The sequence below is a fragment of the Neofelis nebulosa genome, chromosome 2, assembly GCF_028018385.1.
Source record: "Neofelis nebulosa isolate mNeoNeb1 chromosome 2, mNeoNeb1.pri, whole genome shotgun sequence".
Taxonomy (NCBI): domain Eukaryota; kingdom Metazoa; phylum Chordata; class Mammalia; order Carnivora; family Felidae; genus Neofelis; species Neofelis nebulosa.
Window position 1 is genome coordinate 149,183,816 of NC_080783.1, and position 18,766 is coordinate 149,202,581.

General features: G+C 39.2%; 1 protein-coding gene across 1 annotated transcript in view; it reads right to left on the bottom strand.

Moving 5' to 3' along the window:
* Positions 1 to 738: 738 nt before the first annotated feature.
* Positions 739 to 18,766, bottom strand: part of LOC131504437 (calcium-activated chloride channel regulator 1-like) — a 31,063-nt gene continuing 13,035 nt past the window's right edge. Inside the window, exons 5-14 of the mRNA XM_058716714.1 lie at positions 18,212 to 18,389; positions 15,158 to 15,376; positions 14,359 to 14,586; positions 11,572 to 11,746; positions 9,619 to 9,725; positions 7,377 to 7,592; positions 6,250 to 6,511; positions 4,812 to 4,982; positions 2,105 to 2,344; positions 739 to 1,243 (exon numbers count right to left, since the gene is read on the bottom strand). Coding sequence (XP_058572697.1) covers positions 855 to 1,243; positions 2,105 to 2,344; positions 4,812 to 4,982; positions 6,250 to 6,511; positions 7,377 to 7,592; positions 9,619 to 9,725; positions 11,572 to 11,746; positions 14,359 to 14,586; positions 15,158 to 15,376; positions 18,212 to 18,389 — 2,185 coding nt within the window. The 3' untranslated portion in view covers positions 739 to 854. The remainder of the gene's footprint in view (positions 1,244 to 2,104; positions 2,345 to 4,811; positions 4,983 to 6,249; positions 6,512 to 7,376; positions 7,593 to 9,618; positions 9,726 to 11,571; positions 11,747 to 14,358; positions 14,587 to 15,157; positions 15,377 to 18,211; positions 18,390 to 18,766) is intronic.

The window sequence follows — 18,766 nt, forward strand, 5'->3', positions numbered from 1 at the left end:
CCATACTGCTAAGTTTATTTGGCTCCTTTTCCTTTTCCTCTCCTTTTCCTTTCATCTGTCATAACTTTCCCGACTTTATCCAGTTCTTCACGTGGTCCTCAAAGTCCCTCTTCTGAAGCGTAGCTCGGATGATATCTGCCTCTTCATTAAAAACAAATCCTCAGATATTTTTTATTGCTTACAGGAAAGAGGCCAAATCTTACTCATTTGTTTGTACTCAGGACTTAGAATGGGCCTAGAATATAATAGGCAGCTGATGAACATTTGTTGAATGAATTATATTACATAAGATAATGCATATAAGCCATTAGTAGAGCATTTGGTACAAAGCATACACAGTATAATTCATTTCTCAATCACTTTGCCTTCATATCAGGCTTGAACCCACTTTTCCCACTTCACGTCCCACCACTGTGGCTTTAAGCATCACTGACTTGTAATTTCATGCACATAACATACATATCTATGCCTGTGGAGATTTAATAATTCTACTATTTCTTTCTACAATGCAATCTCTTCTTGAAATGCATCCTTGCCAAAATTTAGGGAAAAGAATACACATTCCTGGTAATGTTGGTACTAACCTAGTTGGCCATTTCTGGCATCTTTCACATGAAATTACATGTTCTTCTTAATTGGAAAAGCTCCTTAAAATGAACTAAAACATACTTTCATTAATAAATGCCTGAGCAATGATAAAACTTTTGTATTTGAATGGATAGTTTTTATTCATGCATAGCCAGTTGTTTAACATTTTATTTCATTATGTCGCCCTCTACAGGAAAGTTTAAAATACATTTTGGAAAATTTTATAATCAAAGAAAGGATGGATGATTTATTCATTTCATGAAAACTCAGCCCAAGGCTACTGACAGCTGCAATTCTCCTAGCCACTTCCACATAATTTTTAAAATGTGAAGGCCAGGAATGGTGCTGTTGACATTAATTTCAGGACAAGGAAGAGAAGGACTAGGTATCTCTGGAGGAATCTCGGGGGGGATAAACAAAGACACTCGTGCAATGTTAGAGATTTCTGACTTCAGGTTGGCCTTATCAACAGCCTGAACAGCAATGAAGAGATCTGTGCCATTTTCAAAAGTGATGTTTTCTGGTGTAAACACAAAGACTTCCTCAGAGTTGGCCTCCTTCGGGATGAGATCAGATGTGTTCACTTGAATAGAATCATTGAACTTGTCTCTCAGATCAAGAATATTTGCACTTATTCTAATGATATACTTGTGAGCTGAAAAGAAAAAAAAGTTTGTGGCATGTGATTCTCAAGTTGTAAAGAAGTTTAAAAGTCTATTAGGAACTATATCACCATCCCCTATGTTCCAATGAATAAATGTAATTGATGGTCCATATTTATAAGTATTAGTATGCTTTTTACATTCTCGTTTGTGTATTTTGACAGAGTGATAAATATAAAACTGGATCAGGCATGACCTAAAGCCTTGGTCCGTATTTCTGTGCATGCTGCATGCACCTGACTGAGAAAGGAAGTTTTAAAATTACTGCTTATTGCTTTATTACTTATAGAGGAGATTTTGGTAGTGGTGGTTCTCAGACTTTAATGTGCAAATGTGCATACAGAACACCCAGGGATCTTAAAATGCAGATTATGGTTCAGTAGGTCTGGTTGGGGGCTGGGGTTCTACATTTCTAACAAGATTCATGTGATGCCCATGCTGCAATCCAAAGACTACACGGTGCAGCAAAAATCTAGTAGGTTTCTTCCAAAGGCCAGTTCTGTTCCTTAGTAATCTATGCTCCACTCCCAATCCTTTCCAGGAGTTGTTTCTAAAAATGGGGTTTATTAAAGGACAGCTTGGCAATATTTCAAAAACAAAACAAAACAAAAAACAAAACCCTAAGGATTGCCTGTTACTGGTTGAAGCCTCTTAAAACTTAAAGTACGCCAGTTTTTTGGGTTCCAAACCAATCATATTTAAAAATCCTAACCTTTCATTTCAGAGGACATTCAAGAGCCCTCTTGCCTTCTGCCTTCCACATGCATCACAACACACCCGCCTGCCTCACCTTCTTTTGCACCCCTGCGTGGCTGCTAAACTCCTTTACAGGGTGCATACCACATTCTGCTTACCTCTTCCATGATCATAATCATCTCCAGGAGCTGTCCAAGTCAGATTAATAAATTTGTACCCGTGGATTTTTGCCTTAAGGTCAGTGATTTGGCAAGGTGGGAAGAGATCAGGTATGGGAGCCTGTGGGACACCAGAGGCCACAAATGAACCTCCTGAGGATGTTCTGCTGAAACACACTTGCTTGCTTTGAGGATCATTCTTATTAATTTCCGGTCTGGGTGGATTCCATTTTACTTCACCTGCATTATATTACATTATGTTATGTTATGTTACATTACACTGTAAGCATTGTATGACTATACTTCCTTCTCTTTGGTTATCAGAATGCCCTCTTGCTACTCTCCCCTTTGCCTTGTTTCCTCCCATACACAAAATTAATTTTAACTATTTGGTATAAAGATCCCAAATCAGGTTGCATCTGGGGAAAAAAAACAGAGAATCAGACATTTTCAGGAATAACAATTCTCATAATTTATTTTCATGACATTTGTCCTGGAATTGTTTCTCTTCCCATCTCTTTGTCTATCCTGATTTTACTCTTCCTCAGTCAGTTTAAATCCTACCTCTGTTTTAAGATTTTAAGAAATCTCTTGCACCTAGGTAATACTGTTGGTTTTATTATTTTTCCTATTTATTTGGTAATCATCTGGACTATCAAGAATTGCCTTGATTATTTCTTCTATACATTTTTCTTTTCTCCATGTTCATGTTTTATCTTCCTTATTAGATTGCAGATTCTCATGAACTGTTTTATGTTGGGGTTCTAAAACGTTATGCTTTTGGAAGACTTCTTATTTTCTCATTGAATGCATGGGAAATTAGTGCCTGAAGCAATCTCAATTTTTGTCACATTGTTGTTGAAAGGTTTTATAAAAGTAATCCTGGAATTCAACAAATACCCTGCCCTGCTCAGTCAGTAGGGTTCTCAGACTGTCTTTTCAATAAAAATATTCCATAATACCCTAACATGGCATTAGTCAGAATTTACTCTCTTATAAACTCTACTTCCTTAGCCCTTAAAATTTTTGTCTGTAGAGACAGATTGATTTTCATACCCATCAGTCTCGTCTTGGGCAAAGATGAAGTGTATACGATAGCAAGTTCAGAGTTAGTATTCAATTTAACAATAGAGACTATCTCTCTTGGTATTAAGATTCATCAAAGGATAGAGGGAAAAACACTGACTTTCCAATGCCAATCCAGGTCCTGCCACAGTTAGTTCTATCACAGTTAGACCAATAGTCTCCCTAGCCTCTGTTTCTCCATCTATAGAATGGGATAATTAGGAGAAAGTAATGTCCTAATGTGAGTAAAACACTGAGCATGAGGCTAGATATAGCCACCACACCGATCTCCCCTTGCCTTCTTCCCCTAACTCAGAAAGACGAACAAATGAAAATAAACTCAGGTGAAATATATAAAAGAGCTTTGGAAGCAATAGTGTCTTTTAAAGTGTTTTTTTTTTCTTTTCTGTGATCGCCTTTGCATCAGATACCACATGTCCTAGAATCCTCCTTTTACTGAGCACACACCCAACCAAGTAAAGAGGACAGTGGGAAGCTACTCGGAGGAGCTGTTCTTATAATACACCAGCACCAACACACTCTGCCCAAGACAGAGTAGAAATTGATGGAAAACAGGTCCTGGAACCCATGAGGACTAGTCTTGGTCCCAGTTCTAGCTCTAGTCTAGAGGATGTGTTTATTACCAAAGGTGGTATAGGAATGTCTGTTTCTTGGTACATAATTTCCCCGCACGCTTGCATGTGGGCTCTGTGTGCTGGTTGGTTGTAGATTCATCTACTAGTCTCCCTGGTCTCAGCAAGAGAAAGGAGACAGTGGACTTGCGATACTGATATATATAATAAGCCCTAAATTTCCTTATTCTATGGAAATGCCAATATCAGTGGAAAGAGCTTCATTAAAAAATATTTAAAAATGGGGTGCCTGGGTGGCTTAGTTGGTTGAGCATCCCACTTCAGCTTAGGTCATGATCTCAGGGTTTGTGAATTCGAGCCCTGCGTCGGGCTCTGTGCTGACAGCTCAGAGCCTGGACCCTGCTTCAGATACTGTGTCTCCTCCTCTCTCTGCCCCTCCCATGCTCATGCTCTATCTCTCTCTGTCTCTTAATAATAAATAAATGTTAAAAAAATTAAAAACAAATGTTTTAAAATTTATTAAAAATAATAGCAAACATTTATTGAACATTACTATTTACCAGCAACAGCTTATTAGATGTATTTCCTTGTTTGTTCCTCACAGCCACCATATGAGGTGGTTACCATTATTATTCCTATTTTACAAGTGAGGAAAATGAAGCACAAAGAGATTAACTAAAATACTTTATTTGCTAGAGGGCTCTAATATGAACCCAGGCAGTTGAAAGCTACTTTCAATCTATTGGTTTTCAAGTGGAGGTTATTTTGCCGCTTAGAGGACAGTGGATGATGTCTGGAGACATTTTTGATTGCCATGACTGTGGGGGTTGCTTCTGATAACTAGTGAGTAGAGGGCAGAAATGCTAGTAAACATCCTACAATGCAAATGACAGCCCTCACAACAAAGAATTATGTGTCCCAAAATGTCAGTAGTTTTAATACTGAGAAACCCTGAAATTAAATTACACCATTCTCCTCACAGGCTTAATGGTTTTCTCTTGATCTCAAGCCTTTTACTCACGTCAGATGTGTTATTACAAACTTCTTACCATTCTCAGTCCAGCCAGGTATGTACATGGCTCCATTCTGCTGGGGTATCAACCTCTGACTGGCTGTGTTTATTCCTCCAAGAGCCCACACTTTCACACTGTATCTACCATTTGCATCGTAAGCTGTAAAATACCTTGAATAGACGCCATCATCCTTAGTAGCATCAGCACCTTGACAGGGAAATGAAGGGATTAATGAATATCCTAAAGGCACCTGGGCATTTGTATATTTCCAACTTACATGAAGGTTAAAATTTTTCAAAGCAAGGATAATGTCACACTATCTCCAAGAGAGTTTAGGATTTGACTGTGTTAAGAATGAGATCTACTTTTTCTTTGTGTGTGTGTGTGTGTGTGTGTGTGTGTGTGTAGCTTTATGTGTGTATATTTTGTCTTCCTGAATTGTTATCTTTCCTTTTGAAATCTGACATCATGCCGCGTGTCTCTGCTACATCCAACATAGCACCAGGTAACTATTCAATAAGTATCTTTTGAACTGAATTGAATTGCTGTACATTACTGGGGAGAAAAAAATGTTATATGATTATTTTTTTTAATTCATGACTTCTCACTAGGGTAGATTTAGGTAGGCAATTCATTTACAGAATTTGTTCTAGTAAGATTAGTTGCAGCATAGTCATGTTCCTTCTAAAAAGAAATGTGGAATTCTCTTTCTCTTACTCTCTGTGTTAGATTCTTTAAAAAATAATGGACAGGGGTGCCTGGGTGGCTTGGTCGGTTAAGCGTCCGACTTCGGCTCAGGTCACGATCTCGCGGTCCGTGAGTTCGAGCCCCGCGTCAGGCTCTGTGCGGACAGCTCAGAGCCTGGAGCTTGTTTCAGATTCTGTGTCTCCCTCTCTCTGTGACCCTCCCCCGTTCATGCTCTGTCTCTCTCTGTCTCAAAAATAAATAAACGTTAAAAAAATTTTTTTTTAAATAATGGACAATAATTTCACTTTGGGGGCAAGCTAATACAGAGTCTACATACACAGAGAAGTAACATATGACTGCATTTGAATTTATATCTGCTGTTTTCTAAATACGAAAGCCTCAGTTTCTTCATCTGTAATGTATGGTTTATATCTCAAAAGTGTGTGATGAAGATAAAAATGAAGATAACGTAAGATAGTTATTACTTTTCCTCCTTCCCTTTTAGGGAGTGTGCAATATCCTCTGACAACTCCCTAGAGTCTCTCAGTTTATTAAGCTTAAGCCACTAATGTGTTTGGCCTTTGTGGAAGCAAAAGGTAGGCCTGTCTTCATGTTGTCCAACATTTTAAAATATAGGAATTGTGGGGAAGCAGAGAGCTCTCCCAACCAGACCCCCAGTAGTGGACTCCCCGCTTCTAACTATCCTCATCAGACCATGCCCTCTTTCTGTTTTCTTGGTTGCTTTTTGGAAAAGAAAGATGTATTTTCCAATTTTTTGAATGGTTACCTGCTCCATTGTCCAATAATTCCAGGGTAACTGTTTTACCATTCACTGATTCTATTATGGCTGTGACAGTGGCCCTGAGGATCGGTGAGGCTCCTTGATGAATCTTTGCATAAACTGTCATAGCGCTAGGGAATTTTCCTGTGTTTTTGTTAATTTTAGAGGTCACTGTAATTGGAGGCACAGTAGCACTTGATGGACGGGAAGTGACAGTCAGAGTCAGGGTTTGTGAGCTTGCTTGCAGACTGTAACTCCAAATGCCAACCTAATCAAAACAAATGGAGACATTTCCAATTAATAACCATAGGTGACACAGACCTGACTTCAATGCCACCTATAGGAAAAGCTTATCTGATACAAGCATTTTACAAGCATATCGAAGAAGATCTTTGATATTCTGTCAGCCAAGGGAAACTTAGGTACATTTGGAATGACTACATTGTTCTTATCGTCAAGAAAATTGTAATTTGGGAAAATGAGGTCAGAAAGTTGTGTCCTTATCATTGCTTGGTTTCTAAAAAGCAGTATCAAATAATTGGGTTCCTGAAGTAGAGAAAGTGTTTTTCATGATCCCATAGTTTCAAGGACCATTTTGCATCTTGACTCCTACGTAATTGAAAGTTCTCCTTTTAGTACAATGGAGAAAACATCACCAATTTCCTTTCTCTTGATTTGCTGTCATACTAATGAGACAGAGAATTAGATGGAGAATTTTCCGTGTTCTCCCTTTCATTCAATACTAACTCTCCTTTTAGCAACCATGCACATTTAAAAAGCTATGATTTTTAAGAGTCTCTTATGATTTGTCTCTCTTCCACTCTAACCTCTTTTTTTTCCTTCCCCTCTTAAAAACTGAGAACAAACTGAGGGTTGATGGGGGGTGGGAGGGAGGGGAGGGTGGGTGATGGGTATTGAGGAGGGCACCTTTTGGGATGAGCACTGGGTGTTGTATGGAAACCAATCCGACAATAAACTTCATATATTGAAATAAATAAATAAATAAATAAATAAATAAATAAATAAATAAATATAAATGAGAATGTATTTCAAAAAATAAAAATTAAAAAAAATAAATAAAAAGCTATGATTATTTTGTCCAAATGTGAGAAGGATAAAACCTGGCCCCATACCTTGGCAGTGCCTGGGATTTGGAGGTAGGCCATTTTGGTGTTTGCGTCCACTACAAAGCCATCCTGTTTCTTTTTACTAGGATCCCAGAGAAGGATTTTGGGAGGCTGTTTTGTCCAGGTGATGAGAAATAAAGTGTCTTTCCCCACAGTGCTGTCCACAAGCACTGTGCCGTTCATCCACTGATTGTTCTGGAGGGTTAATCCCTTACTCTCAAGCTGTTAAGAAAAACAACTCTTTACATACTGGAGAATACAGCCCGCATCACACAGTCTCTTCCACTCTGCTTTCAGCTCTCAGTTGCCCCATTAAAAGCTTTCAGTGATGCCTGAGTTCTTGGTTTGGTACTTAGGCCTAGTCATGATTGAATTTTAAATTACCTTTCTTCCAATCTTAGCTTCCAAGATGTATATTCCTATACCTAAACCAGACTACTTCGCCAAATGACACTCATGAATCCATGACTCTGACTTTATTATACTCTGCTTTTCCTGGAAATCTGTATGTTAATCTCCTTTTGTTCAAGCTTTATCAATCCTCCAAAATTTGGTTCAAATGTCACTTTCTCTGTGAAACTTTTTCTGACGTCCATCTGACTTACTAGCTGAGAATAATCTCTCCCTCTTGTGAGTTCCCATAGAATCTTGATTCTATCAGTCCTTTGATATTCTCAGAGTGTGTTTTGCTTTATACCTACTAGTGTTTATACCTCATCTTGTTTACTAGACTATAAACTCTTAAGGGGACTGACTGGGACTTTTTTTTCCATCCACATATGGATCATTTGTATTGCAAATAATCAATTACTAGGTCAAGTGTTATTGCAGGCCCTGTGAAGATAAATGAAGTAAGTCAAGGGCCAAGGCAGATTTGCTGTTTGGAGCAGAATGAAGGAATGGTAGAGCAGGAACTGAAGTGGGGAAGACTTAACGGGACTTTTACAGAGAATGTGACCTCAAGGATTGTCTCCCAGATAATTATTTCTCATCCTTAAACTGATATCTATGAGAAGGCAGGGTGACCTGTGATGGGATCAGATTTTCTAATTTCATAGGTAGTTTTGATCTTGGATGTGGAGAAATTGAAGGGCTCTTAGATCTGATTTTTATGGCAGGTAGGTAAATGAGTTCTGCTCATTTCTCTATCTCTCTCCCCGTTAGGTTTCCAAAACACAAAAATAATGGTCAGAAACTGCCTGATTATGAACTTGTCCTTTCATCAGTTTAATTACTTTTTTTTCAGACACCATCCTCCAATTTCCAGACTGGACTCCTGAGTTTAATTTTTTGAATCTGAGCTAGGATTACCCAAATGAGTATAGTCTTCTCTAATTGAATAAATGCTACACTGGTAGCCCAGAAAGCCTGTTGCTTCAAAATTTGTCATTATTTGGTTTTGACATTATAGTATTCCTTTACGTTTGTCCAAATTTTCACAATAAAATTGTGAAATCACGATGAAATTATCACAATAAAACTCACAATTCACACACATGTGAGTTCTGATTGTTCACTCTGAGGTTTAAAAATTCATAGGAGTAGCTTTTGAAACTATTCAAGGAAAACATTTAAAATACATTTGTTCTTTTCGTAAAAAATAGCCTCAAGACTTTTGAAAGAAAATTTGGTTTTCTTGAAATTTTAGAACCAGAAGGGTCCAAGAATGTTTTCTGGTTCATACCTGGCTGAGGTCCAGAAAGATGAAGTTCTTAACCCACAGTTATAGAGTCAATGGCAGGCCCGGGCCCAGGATCCAGGTGTCTTGACTGACATCATGGGCTTTTCACAGAACAAAACACTTTCCACCCATTATAAGAAACTCTTGGCAAATATAAGGGGTTTGAGGTAATGGAAAAATAGAGCAAGTAATCCCCGAACACTTACTTGTTCCAGAAAATTTGTTTTAAGATGATCTACTGTGAAGAAAATTCTGACCCAATTATATTGCTATGGGTGCTTGTTAGCAGATGTTAAAAATGAATTCTTGGACCTATTATATTTTATGTTGCTGGTTTCCATGAGGAAGTCAGTTGGCATTGTTTCCAAACAAGTAAACACTAATTGCTTTGTTTAAATAAGTAGTGTTTTATTTTAGGAATAATGTCTAATGTCAGGCTGAAACTTCTATTTTTAATTTTAATCTACTACGAGAAGAATATAGTACTTAGGAGTTTTAACCATTAAACTCTCCATCTTGGCTATGATTATTTATAAACATGAAAAACCAAAGAGTAAAAATTCTGACCTGGATAGAGCGCTGGGAGTCAGCTCCATTTCCAGATGAAAGGGCTCCAAAAGCATCAATGAGGCCGTTGTTCTGAGCCTGATCTGAAGCATATGTCTGTAAACCTCCTAAAATGCAATTACATTATCAGAAGTTGTTTTCTAGAAAGCAAGTATTTGCAGCATTTTAGCTATTGTTAAGACAGCAGAATATGTGAAATATTTTGTTGCATTATTAAGGTATTAATTGATCAATATCAAATAGGCATCCAGATGAACTCAGAAGCTGCTACTAATTTTTTAATCATACTAAATAATAGCTTCAGCAACATCTCAGTTGCCCAACTATGTCAATTATTTGTAAAGCAGCCATGGATCTCTGATAGGTCAAAAATAATATCATAAAATTTCATGTTTTAAAAGTCATGCACTTTCATATAAGAGAATTCATTAAGCCTTATTCCAAGCCTATTGATTTATTCTTATTTTAGACATAATCCTAACAAGCTTCAATTTTGAGTTTTCCCCTAAATCATAAAACATGTATATGTAGCAACAGCAAGAAATAACAGCTGACAAAGAACAGTTATAGAAAAGTGTAATATGTAGTAAAAAAAAAAAAAAGATTATAAACCAGGTCTCGCAGTCTTGGGCTATTTAGAACATATGTAACTAAGATAGTTGATGTGAAAGTACTTTTAAACAATTAATGCCATCCAAAGTTTAAGGTAAGTATTTTGGTAATGTTCTTGGAACCTCACTCAGATACCCTTACCTAGACAAGTGAATCTCTCCCCAGCTGCTCTGCGTGTTAGCTGCTAATGGCAGATAGCTACCCCTTTGTCCAGAGAGTTGGCTTACCCAAAGGGGCTATACTTGCCAGAGAAATAACATGCCCCTTCACCTCCAACTTGCCTCAACTCTTCATAGCCACTGACTGATGGACACAGTGCTACAAAAGGTCAGCCCTTTTACCTCAAGATTGCACCAGGTGTGTGATGCAATTCCAGATCGAAAGCCCACTGTGGGCTTAGACTTCAGCTAGACTCTAAATCCATTTCTGTGCTTACGTCTTTCCCCTGCCCTATCCTACTTCCAATTCTCCTGTTCTCCTGAGGGCTCTCCTTCTATCACTCCCTGTCTCAGGCTCTGTTTCTAGGAAACCCAACTTAAGACAAGTAAGCAGTCTTAAGCAGATAGGAGCAAGCAGTCCTATCATTTTACCTGCCTCAGAAGGCAACTCACATAATAACTGATATGCATAATCCTGGCCCTAAGTTAAAAAAAATGTGCCCATTTACTCTGCTAAAGAAGCCAGGCATATATGGAATCTGTGTTAACCATCTGTCTCTGTATGTGAGTTAGAAGCACAAAATATTAATGTCTTATGGAGAAACTGCATTGTTTTCTACATTTTCAGAGTGATCTTCTCTCTGTGTGGTTCAGTAGACCCTTTGCTCTACCTCTGCTACTCCTTATTAAAGTCTCTGCTTGGAGATCATCCTCCTGGAACCTTCTTCCCTCAATAAAGTCAAGGCTTTCTATTCTTTCTTTTTATTCAAGTGCTTTCTACCGCTAATATGGTACTTGTATCATGGTATTATGTGGTTAGTGGCTTGTCATCTGTCCCCCCTGGGTCTCTTGGCCAGCTGAAAACTGGAAGAGAGTGGTTCCTGGGTAACCTATTAGATTCTATCCAGTCCTCACAAAGTGTCTGGGAGGAGAGACCTGCATCCTAACTAGAGTGCTGTGCTGATTCCCATCTTCCTCCAGACTGCCCTAATCCTAGAACCAAGGCCTTAAAATAAATGGGTAGAGTTAGTTCTAATGGTCATTTGGGAGGAAGGGCAGGTAGTTGGTTAATAAGATTATCCCTCTCTCTATATATCCCACCCTTCTCCTTCTCCTCAGTTCACTGGAGCTTGCAGTGCAGTAGAAGCGGCAATTCAGTGGGATGCAGCAGGCCACTCTTCACCTGTCATTTTAGACAGCTCCTCTAGTTCTTTTGCTGCAGAGGGTCCTAGGGCGACTGTGTGGATGATGGCTCCGCTTTGTTTCACCTCGTTAAAGCATGAGCTTATCGTGTTATCCTCCCCATCAGTCAGTAGCACGATTTCAGATCCATCTGTTGAGTATTTCTTCCTAATAACCTGAGAACATAATTCAGGGCATGAGTTATCAGGGTGCCCAAGGTGTTGGGAAAACTGCATTTAAAGGGAATGAGAAGAGAAATTCCAGAGGCAATAAACGAGTGCCTGAGAATGGTCACATATCTTTCTATCTTGAAATGATTAATTTTAAATCAACAACTTTCATGGAACTTGACAGTAGTGTTTTCTCTTGGTTACCCTGCTATGGAGCAGGCTCCGTTAAGAGGGATACAAGACAGTTCTAGGGATGGACACCACTGTGGAAGCAGCAAAGGAGGTTTTTCTAGTTTCTTTCACATGATCTCTCCTTGACAGGCTTTCAGAGGTCCCCAGATATTCTCAGAAACTACCTTCACTGAATGAGAATAATATTTTGGAGATATGAGACTCAGGGCAGATTTTAGCTTATAAAATGGTTGGCATTGGTTCTGACTGGTAAGTACCAGGGTCCCGTGAGTTGTTAATAGTTTTTAATATTCCCTCTAATAAAAACAAATAATTTCATTACTATTAACCCACAGTTCCTAGTTGTCTTATGACATCTACGTTTCAACCATTCCTTATGACACAGATTATAGCTTTTTACATTGTATAGAACCAACCTTTTACCAATGTTGGATAAGTTATGATAGAAGGAAAATTAGATTAGAAAATAGTGATGTTCATTTCAGAAGAGGAAGGCAAGAGTCCACTCTTCCCCTAAGAAGAGTAGAAGGGAGACCCAGAAGTAGGGGAGACAAGCAATCAAGCCTAAGCAATCTTCTCTGGACCAGACTGTCAGAAAGGGAAGGCACCTTAAGTAGCTTGAAATGAAAGCTAAGAACAGAGGGGACTTCTGCCCCACTCTGTTTGGACTCTGAGAGAGGGCTGCCACACAAGGAAAGAGGGAAGAACTACGACTGCTGCTGCATGTAGGAGTCCAGAGCTCACGATCCTCTCAGCCATGGCTGTGGCCTTGATTTGACCAAGTTGCAGAGCCTGAGAGGCCAGGGAAAGGGCTTCATTTGGATTCTTGTGTCCTACTCCCCATCACTGCTACATGCCATGGAAAACATGCAGAAGTTCCCACATACACCGTAGGGAAGACAGAAGTTGGCAGATAAGAGAACAGGTCATCTTGCCAGACAGGCTGAGGGGTGTACAGTCTGCTCAGGGGCTGAATGGAGGACATGGGGTGCTCAGGGCTCTGCTCCAATAGTGAGAGCCAGAGTGGGGCTGAGTCAGCCAGGAAGGATCACCAGGCCCTGATCAAACCTGGAGAGCAAAGTCCAGTGGGCACTTCAGCAGATACAAGAGCCCAGAACAGACCTGACATGGGTCCTGCAGCAGGAAACAATGGGGAACTTAAGGACAGAGTAGGACCCAAAGCCCTTTACCTCATCACTGTAAAGTCACATATAAGCTCCTCCCACCCCACATCTGGACTCCATTGGGCAAGAGGAGCATGTAAATTCCAGTTGTGTCTCTCACACTCTCTCTCACCCATCTGAGAGGAAAATGCAGAACCAGAAGTTCTGTCTTCACCACCAGGCCATCTGGCATTAGTCATCTCCCCTAAGGTTTTGCATAGCAGGAGTTTAGTCTAACACATCAGCGATTTCAATGTCAGTTCCCCTCCTTCATTTGGTTCTTTAATCAAAGCTTGGGTGAGTGGTAGAGGCCAGAGAATCCAGATGCACACAGGCATCTGGAGAAGGGATCTGCAGCTGACTGTACAAACAATGGAAACCACTTTTAAAGAACTAAACTTCAAGGTGGAATAAAAGGTCTAGAGGGACAGACTGAATGTGAGGAAATTGTCCACATGCAACAGTGTCTGTTGTCCACATGCAACAGTGTGAGCTGGGTACTAACTATTCCTGCTGCTGCTTGGGAATCTGGAACAGCCCCAATGATGTATTGTGCTCCACAGCAGGCAGAAGGCCGACCTGCCCAAGATGCCACAGATATTCTGAGACCTTAGCCAGCCAGCTTCTCTCAGCCTCTTATTCTTTGTTTCATGGGGCTAAATATCTTCTAAAGAAATATTCAATATTGATTGATATATTTGGAGCAATTAAGAATCAGGTGCTATCAGATAACTCAGTTCAATTTTATTTATTGAGAACCTTCTGTATAAAAGATATTGTGCCAGCAGCCTGGGAGGTAAAGAGATAAGTCCTGTTCCTAAAGAAATTTTGCTTGAGTGAAGTGCATGATTAGAAAGTAAGACAGAAGACCTAGAAGTCGTAAGAGATTTTTTTTTAAAGTTCACAGTGTTTAGAGAGATTCTCTACAGTTGAAGGAATCAGGAAAGATGTCAAGAAGTAGGTGGTGTCTGTGATGGATCTTTGAAGAATGAATGGGATTTGAATTACAGGAGAGGGAGGAGAAAGTATTCCAAGTGGGGAGCCTAGCAAAGGTGTGGAAGTGCTGAAGGACAGGTGATCTAATTTGCTTAAACATAGGACACCTGGAAGAGAATCCCTGCCATGTAAACACAGAAAGGTAGGTAGGCCCCATATTATGATAGAACTTAATATTAGAGGAAATTTGACCTAATTTGTTGAAAACAGAGAGGTGTTTAGGAAACAAATTGTAAACATTGACAAATTATAGGGAACTTGTCTTACAGCAAATGCCGATCGAAGCCCAGAGCAGATGGACGTTCCTCCTGTGGCCACGGTTGGTAAGCTTTTGGTGAGTGCATTCCTTTCCGCATCACTGTTTATCTGTATGAGTTCACTTTGTACATGGGCAACACTGTCAAATGTCACCATCCCAACCCAGGACCCTTGCTCAACCGTCTGCAGAAGGAAAAGTTTGCCGGCTTGGTTCAGTCGATTAAGACGGTCACCATTCTGAACGAAGAAGTAGAAGAAAGGCAGTCAGTTGAGTTTAGATGAGCGGACTAATAACAGAACAGTCTAGAGGAAATTTGGAAGTAGCTCCCTCAACACATAGTAAATGACAACAAGCTTATTCAAGGCCTTTATATTAAATTAGATTTCTGTATTAAATTTCTCCTTTATATTTAGTAACATCTTTGGGTAGAATTTTAGGGCCTTTGTATAAGTGGCCCTAAAAAGCAAACCAGATTTGGCTTTAGTTTGATCATTAGATTACTGCTTTAGTAACAGTTCTATAGATCTACATATTATCAGTGAAACATAAAAAATGTTAAGGCTATGCACTTTATCAGATCAGTGCTCATAAATTGAAAGCTAATTTAATTTGGCAAATGAGACACTTGATGCTGAAATTTCTGTTGAATAGAGTTGAGGTCGGTGTTTCTGATGGTCCCGTTATTGTTGTAACTGTTCTGACCCTAAGGGTTGTGTTTATTCCCAACCTGTTACAAATTGCAGTCCAGATCATAGCATATGCAAATGTGAGACCAGAGTCCAGAAGAGCAAGACCCAGTGAACATACCGCCATGCTTCCAGACTTATCAAGGACTAAGCACACAATTCTTTGTCCTATCTGCAGCAATGAAAATGTGGGCGTGGGTGGCTGTGTCGTCATAGGAGTGGTTTTCTTAAAGTCCTCAGAATCGCTAATCACTTCCCATGTGCTTCGGAGATTGCATTTTTGGTTTTGCAGGTTTGGGGCTTCTTTATTGTGGTTTTTTTCTGTACAGAATTCAACCACCTGAAATTGTCAATAAAATTATAGAGATAAATAGTAGAGAAGGGTATTTAAATCCCTTGCCCTCCTTCCTAGTCTGCCCAGCTAACCCATCAACTTGGCTTAATCCCACAATCACTCCAGAACACTACTGGGGAAGTTCACAGTCATAATTCAGAGTTCCAATCTCATACCATGTCTTCAACCTTATTGGATCCTTAGTGTTCGTCAGCAGTCTAGATCTGCTCTTGGCTTCCTTCCTACTTCTAAACTTTGCCATTTCAAGCCATCACCACTATCTACAAGCCACCCATTTCTTAACATTTCTCTGCTGGTACCATCCTATCTCTCCATCCTCTTACTTCCCACTCACTTACCAACACCCTACATCCCAGCTCTTTCCACTAAGATGTTCCACAGGCTCCTCAACCTTCGTGTGTTCATAATTGAACGTATGCCCTTTCCTTTAACTCTGCTCCTCCTCCTCTTGCATTTTCTAACTTAAAAAAAAAATTTTTTTTTAACCGTTTATTTATTTTTGAGACAGGGAGAGACAGAGCATGAACAGGGGAGGGTCAGAGAGAGGGAGACACAGAATCTGAAACAGGCTCCAGGCTCTGAGCTGTCAGCACAGAGCCCAACATGGGGCTCGAACTCACGGACCGCGAGATCATGACCTGAGCCGAAGTCGGCCGCTTAACCGACTGAACCACCCAGGCGCCCCTGCATTTTCTAACTTAAGTCACCACTATCCACACAACCACCTAAGTCAGGAAATCCTATCGTCTTCCCTCTACCAAATAACCAAGATCCATATATTTCACTCTCTCTCCAGTTCATCATTTTTCTCCTTCTCCATTGGAATCTCCCTCATTCAAGCCCTCATGGTCCGTGACTCAGACTATTTTGGTCTCCTATCTGACTTTTCCATCTTGTTTGCCCTCCAGTTGGTCCACTGCGCAGCTTCTAGAAACATCTTCTTTCTTATTTCTGTACTCAAGACCCTTTGGTGGCTAATCATTGTTCATACACTGTAATCTGGACTATTTCACAGAACAAGGAGCAATCTGTGTTTAGATTTTTGCATCACTCTACATCCTCACTCTGCCTGTGCATCCCAAGTCTTTTAATTTCCCCCCACTGTGATCCATAAATTCTCAAACTTGCCTTGTTTTATATCTCTATGCCTTTGCTCGTGGTTCCCACTTTGTCAAGGAATTTCTTTTCCTCTGTCTTCTGCATTGTGAACTTTACCTTCATTTTCAGCCAAAAGGTCATTTTCAAATTGTTTTTTCATTTCCTACCTTCCCTCCAGAGAATTTCTACTCAGCCCTTTGGCTTTCCAATACCCCGTGGATGCTTCAGTAAGATCCCTTTAACATCGTTAGTACACTTATTCGGCTATAAACTGAATATAGCAGAAAACTGACTCATTAAATTTTGCTTCCTCAAAACTTGGTTCAGTGTCTGATACATAATAAAAGCTCAATATAAGTTTGTTGTTTTTTGAGTAACTCTAAAATCTGCGTGTCAGGTTTTTTTTTTTTTTTTAATCTGCAAAAGGGTAACAGTTATTATGCAAGAATTATATGAGAACATACGGAATAGGGTCCATACTAACACAGTCAGTAAATGAAAGTTTCCTCCCCTTTCTTAAGTATTTACATTGCTAGCATTTGGGGGGATTAAAAAAGGTGGCATAGTATGCAAAGAATGTGTAACCTCATTCCTCCTCTCAGACTATTATTTGCAGTATTATCATTCAATTAAAAATCCTAAATATCCAGGATTCTAGTAATATAGAAAGTAATAATTAGGTGTAAAGCACTTATTTTTTTCTGTTTTCATTCTCCAGGTCATTTTGGTAGTGTTTCCATAATATCATTATGGCTACATATTAGCAGGGGTTCTGAAAAACTTGTATGTGAACTCCAGGCAGAGGTTCCTAAACCTGATCATGCATTAAATTTAACTTTGTGGTTAATCTAAAACATAATGAGGGCCCTCTCTTGAAAGTTTCTGAATAAGTCTAGAAATAAACTGCAAAGCCAGAGTGAAGGATGGGCCTTTTGGACCATGGTACATCACATTTTTAAAACTTACACCACATTTTTATTGACAGAATCTTGCAAGTTACTTCGCCTTCTATTTCAAAAGGAAAACATAATTTTATATGAGACTGAAAGACAGGAGAGTCTCCCCACAAAGTCTCTCCACTGATTTTAGTTAGTGATAAACTGATGCATTTAGTTTTAGTTTATGCAAATTTGCTGATATATATATTTAACACTAGTAAGGATAATTTGTCAAATTTATTATATACCAGTTGGTCATTTAAAAAAACATTAGGACACATTTAAAAACTACTTAAAACTATTAAAACTATGTTCAAACCCCTTATAGGCAGCAACACTCTTAAAGGATTGAAAATTTCAGTTAACAACCAAAAGCAAATATGCAGACTGAAAAGAGATCTCTGCAAATTAAATTTAAGGCTACTTTTTATTAATGAATAAAAAGAAGTGTCTAATTCTCTTGGGTAAATTTCTTAGTTAACCAAAAATTGTTGTGCTTGTCTGCCTTTAAGGATATTTGAGATGATTCTAAGCAGTGAAACCACAGGCTCATGGGAGGGAGATGATGGGAGTCTCACTAATGGACCTAAAGAGGGGGTGCGGGGTGCGGGGGGGAGATAATGAATTTATCGCTGATTTTGTACTCCCAGTTTCTCCCACAGAGAATCAGCTGCTCACTGGTGATTTCCTAAAATTTGATCCTTTCTTGCAGCAATCAGGGATAAGATACTTCACTAAATTCATAAGTGTCAAGAAGACAAAAATACAAGAACAGAATACTTACAGAATCAATACTTTGTGCAAACATTATGGAAGCCTTCACAGTCTGCGGGCTATAAGGTATGAACTCACATCCTTTTTCATACAGCCCTGTTACTTTGTCGAGTTTGCACGATTTGGTGACACAGCTGCCTCCCTGACACTTGTTTATTACATTTTTGCCAGTAATATCTGCCGAACATCTGAAAATACATTAATACGTTTAGGTGCTGTAATCATTTTGAAGGGTTATTAGACTCTGTGGTCAGGTTGTTCTGATGTCTACAATTTCCTCTTATAAACAAATAGATCACCTTAAATAGCAAAATTATTAAATTCTCATCAGAGTCATTTTTATTTGCCAGAAAGTATCTGAAGAGTTCCCCAAACGGTATCAGAATTTGTTTCTTTGCAGCAGAAAAGCTAACTCTGGCTTATGGCTGTTGTCAGAATTAATAAACTTCCAAGTCCTTAGCTACCTCCTAATCTAGGACCCTCATTGCTAGAAAATCAGGAACTCTCTTTTGTTTCCCTCAAAAGGCTTACAGACATTTCCTGTTTTTCTAGTTATACAATTTTT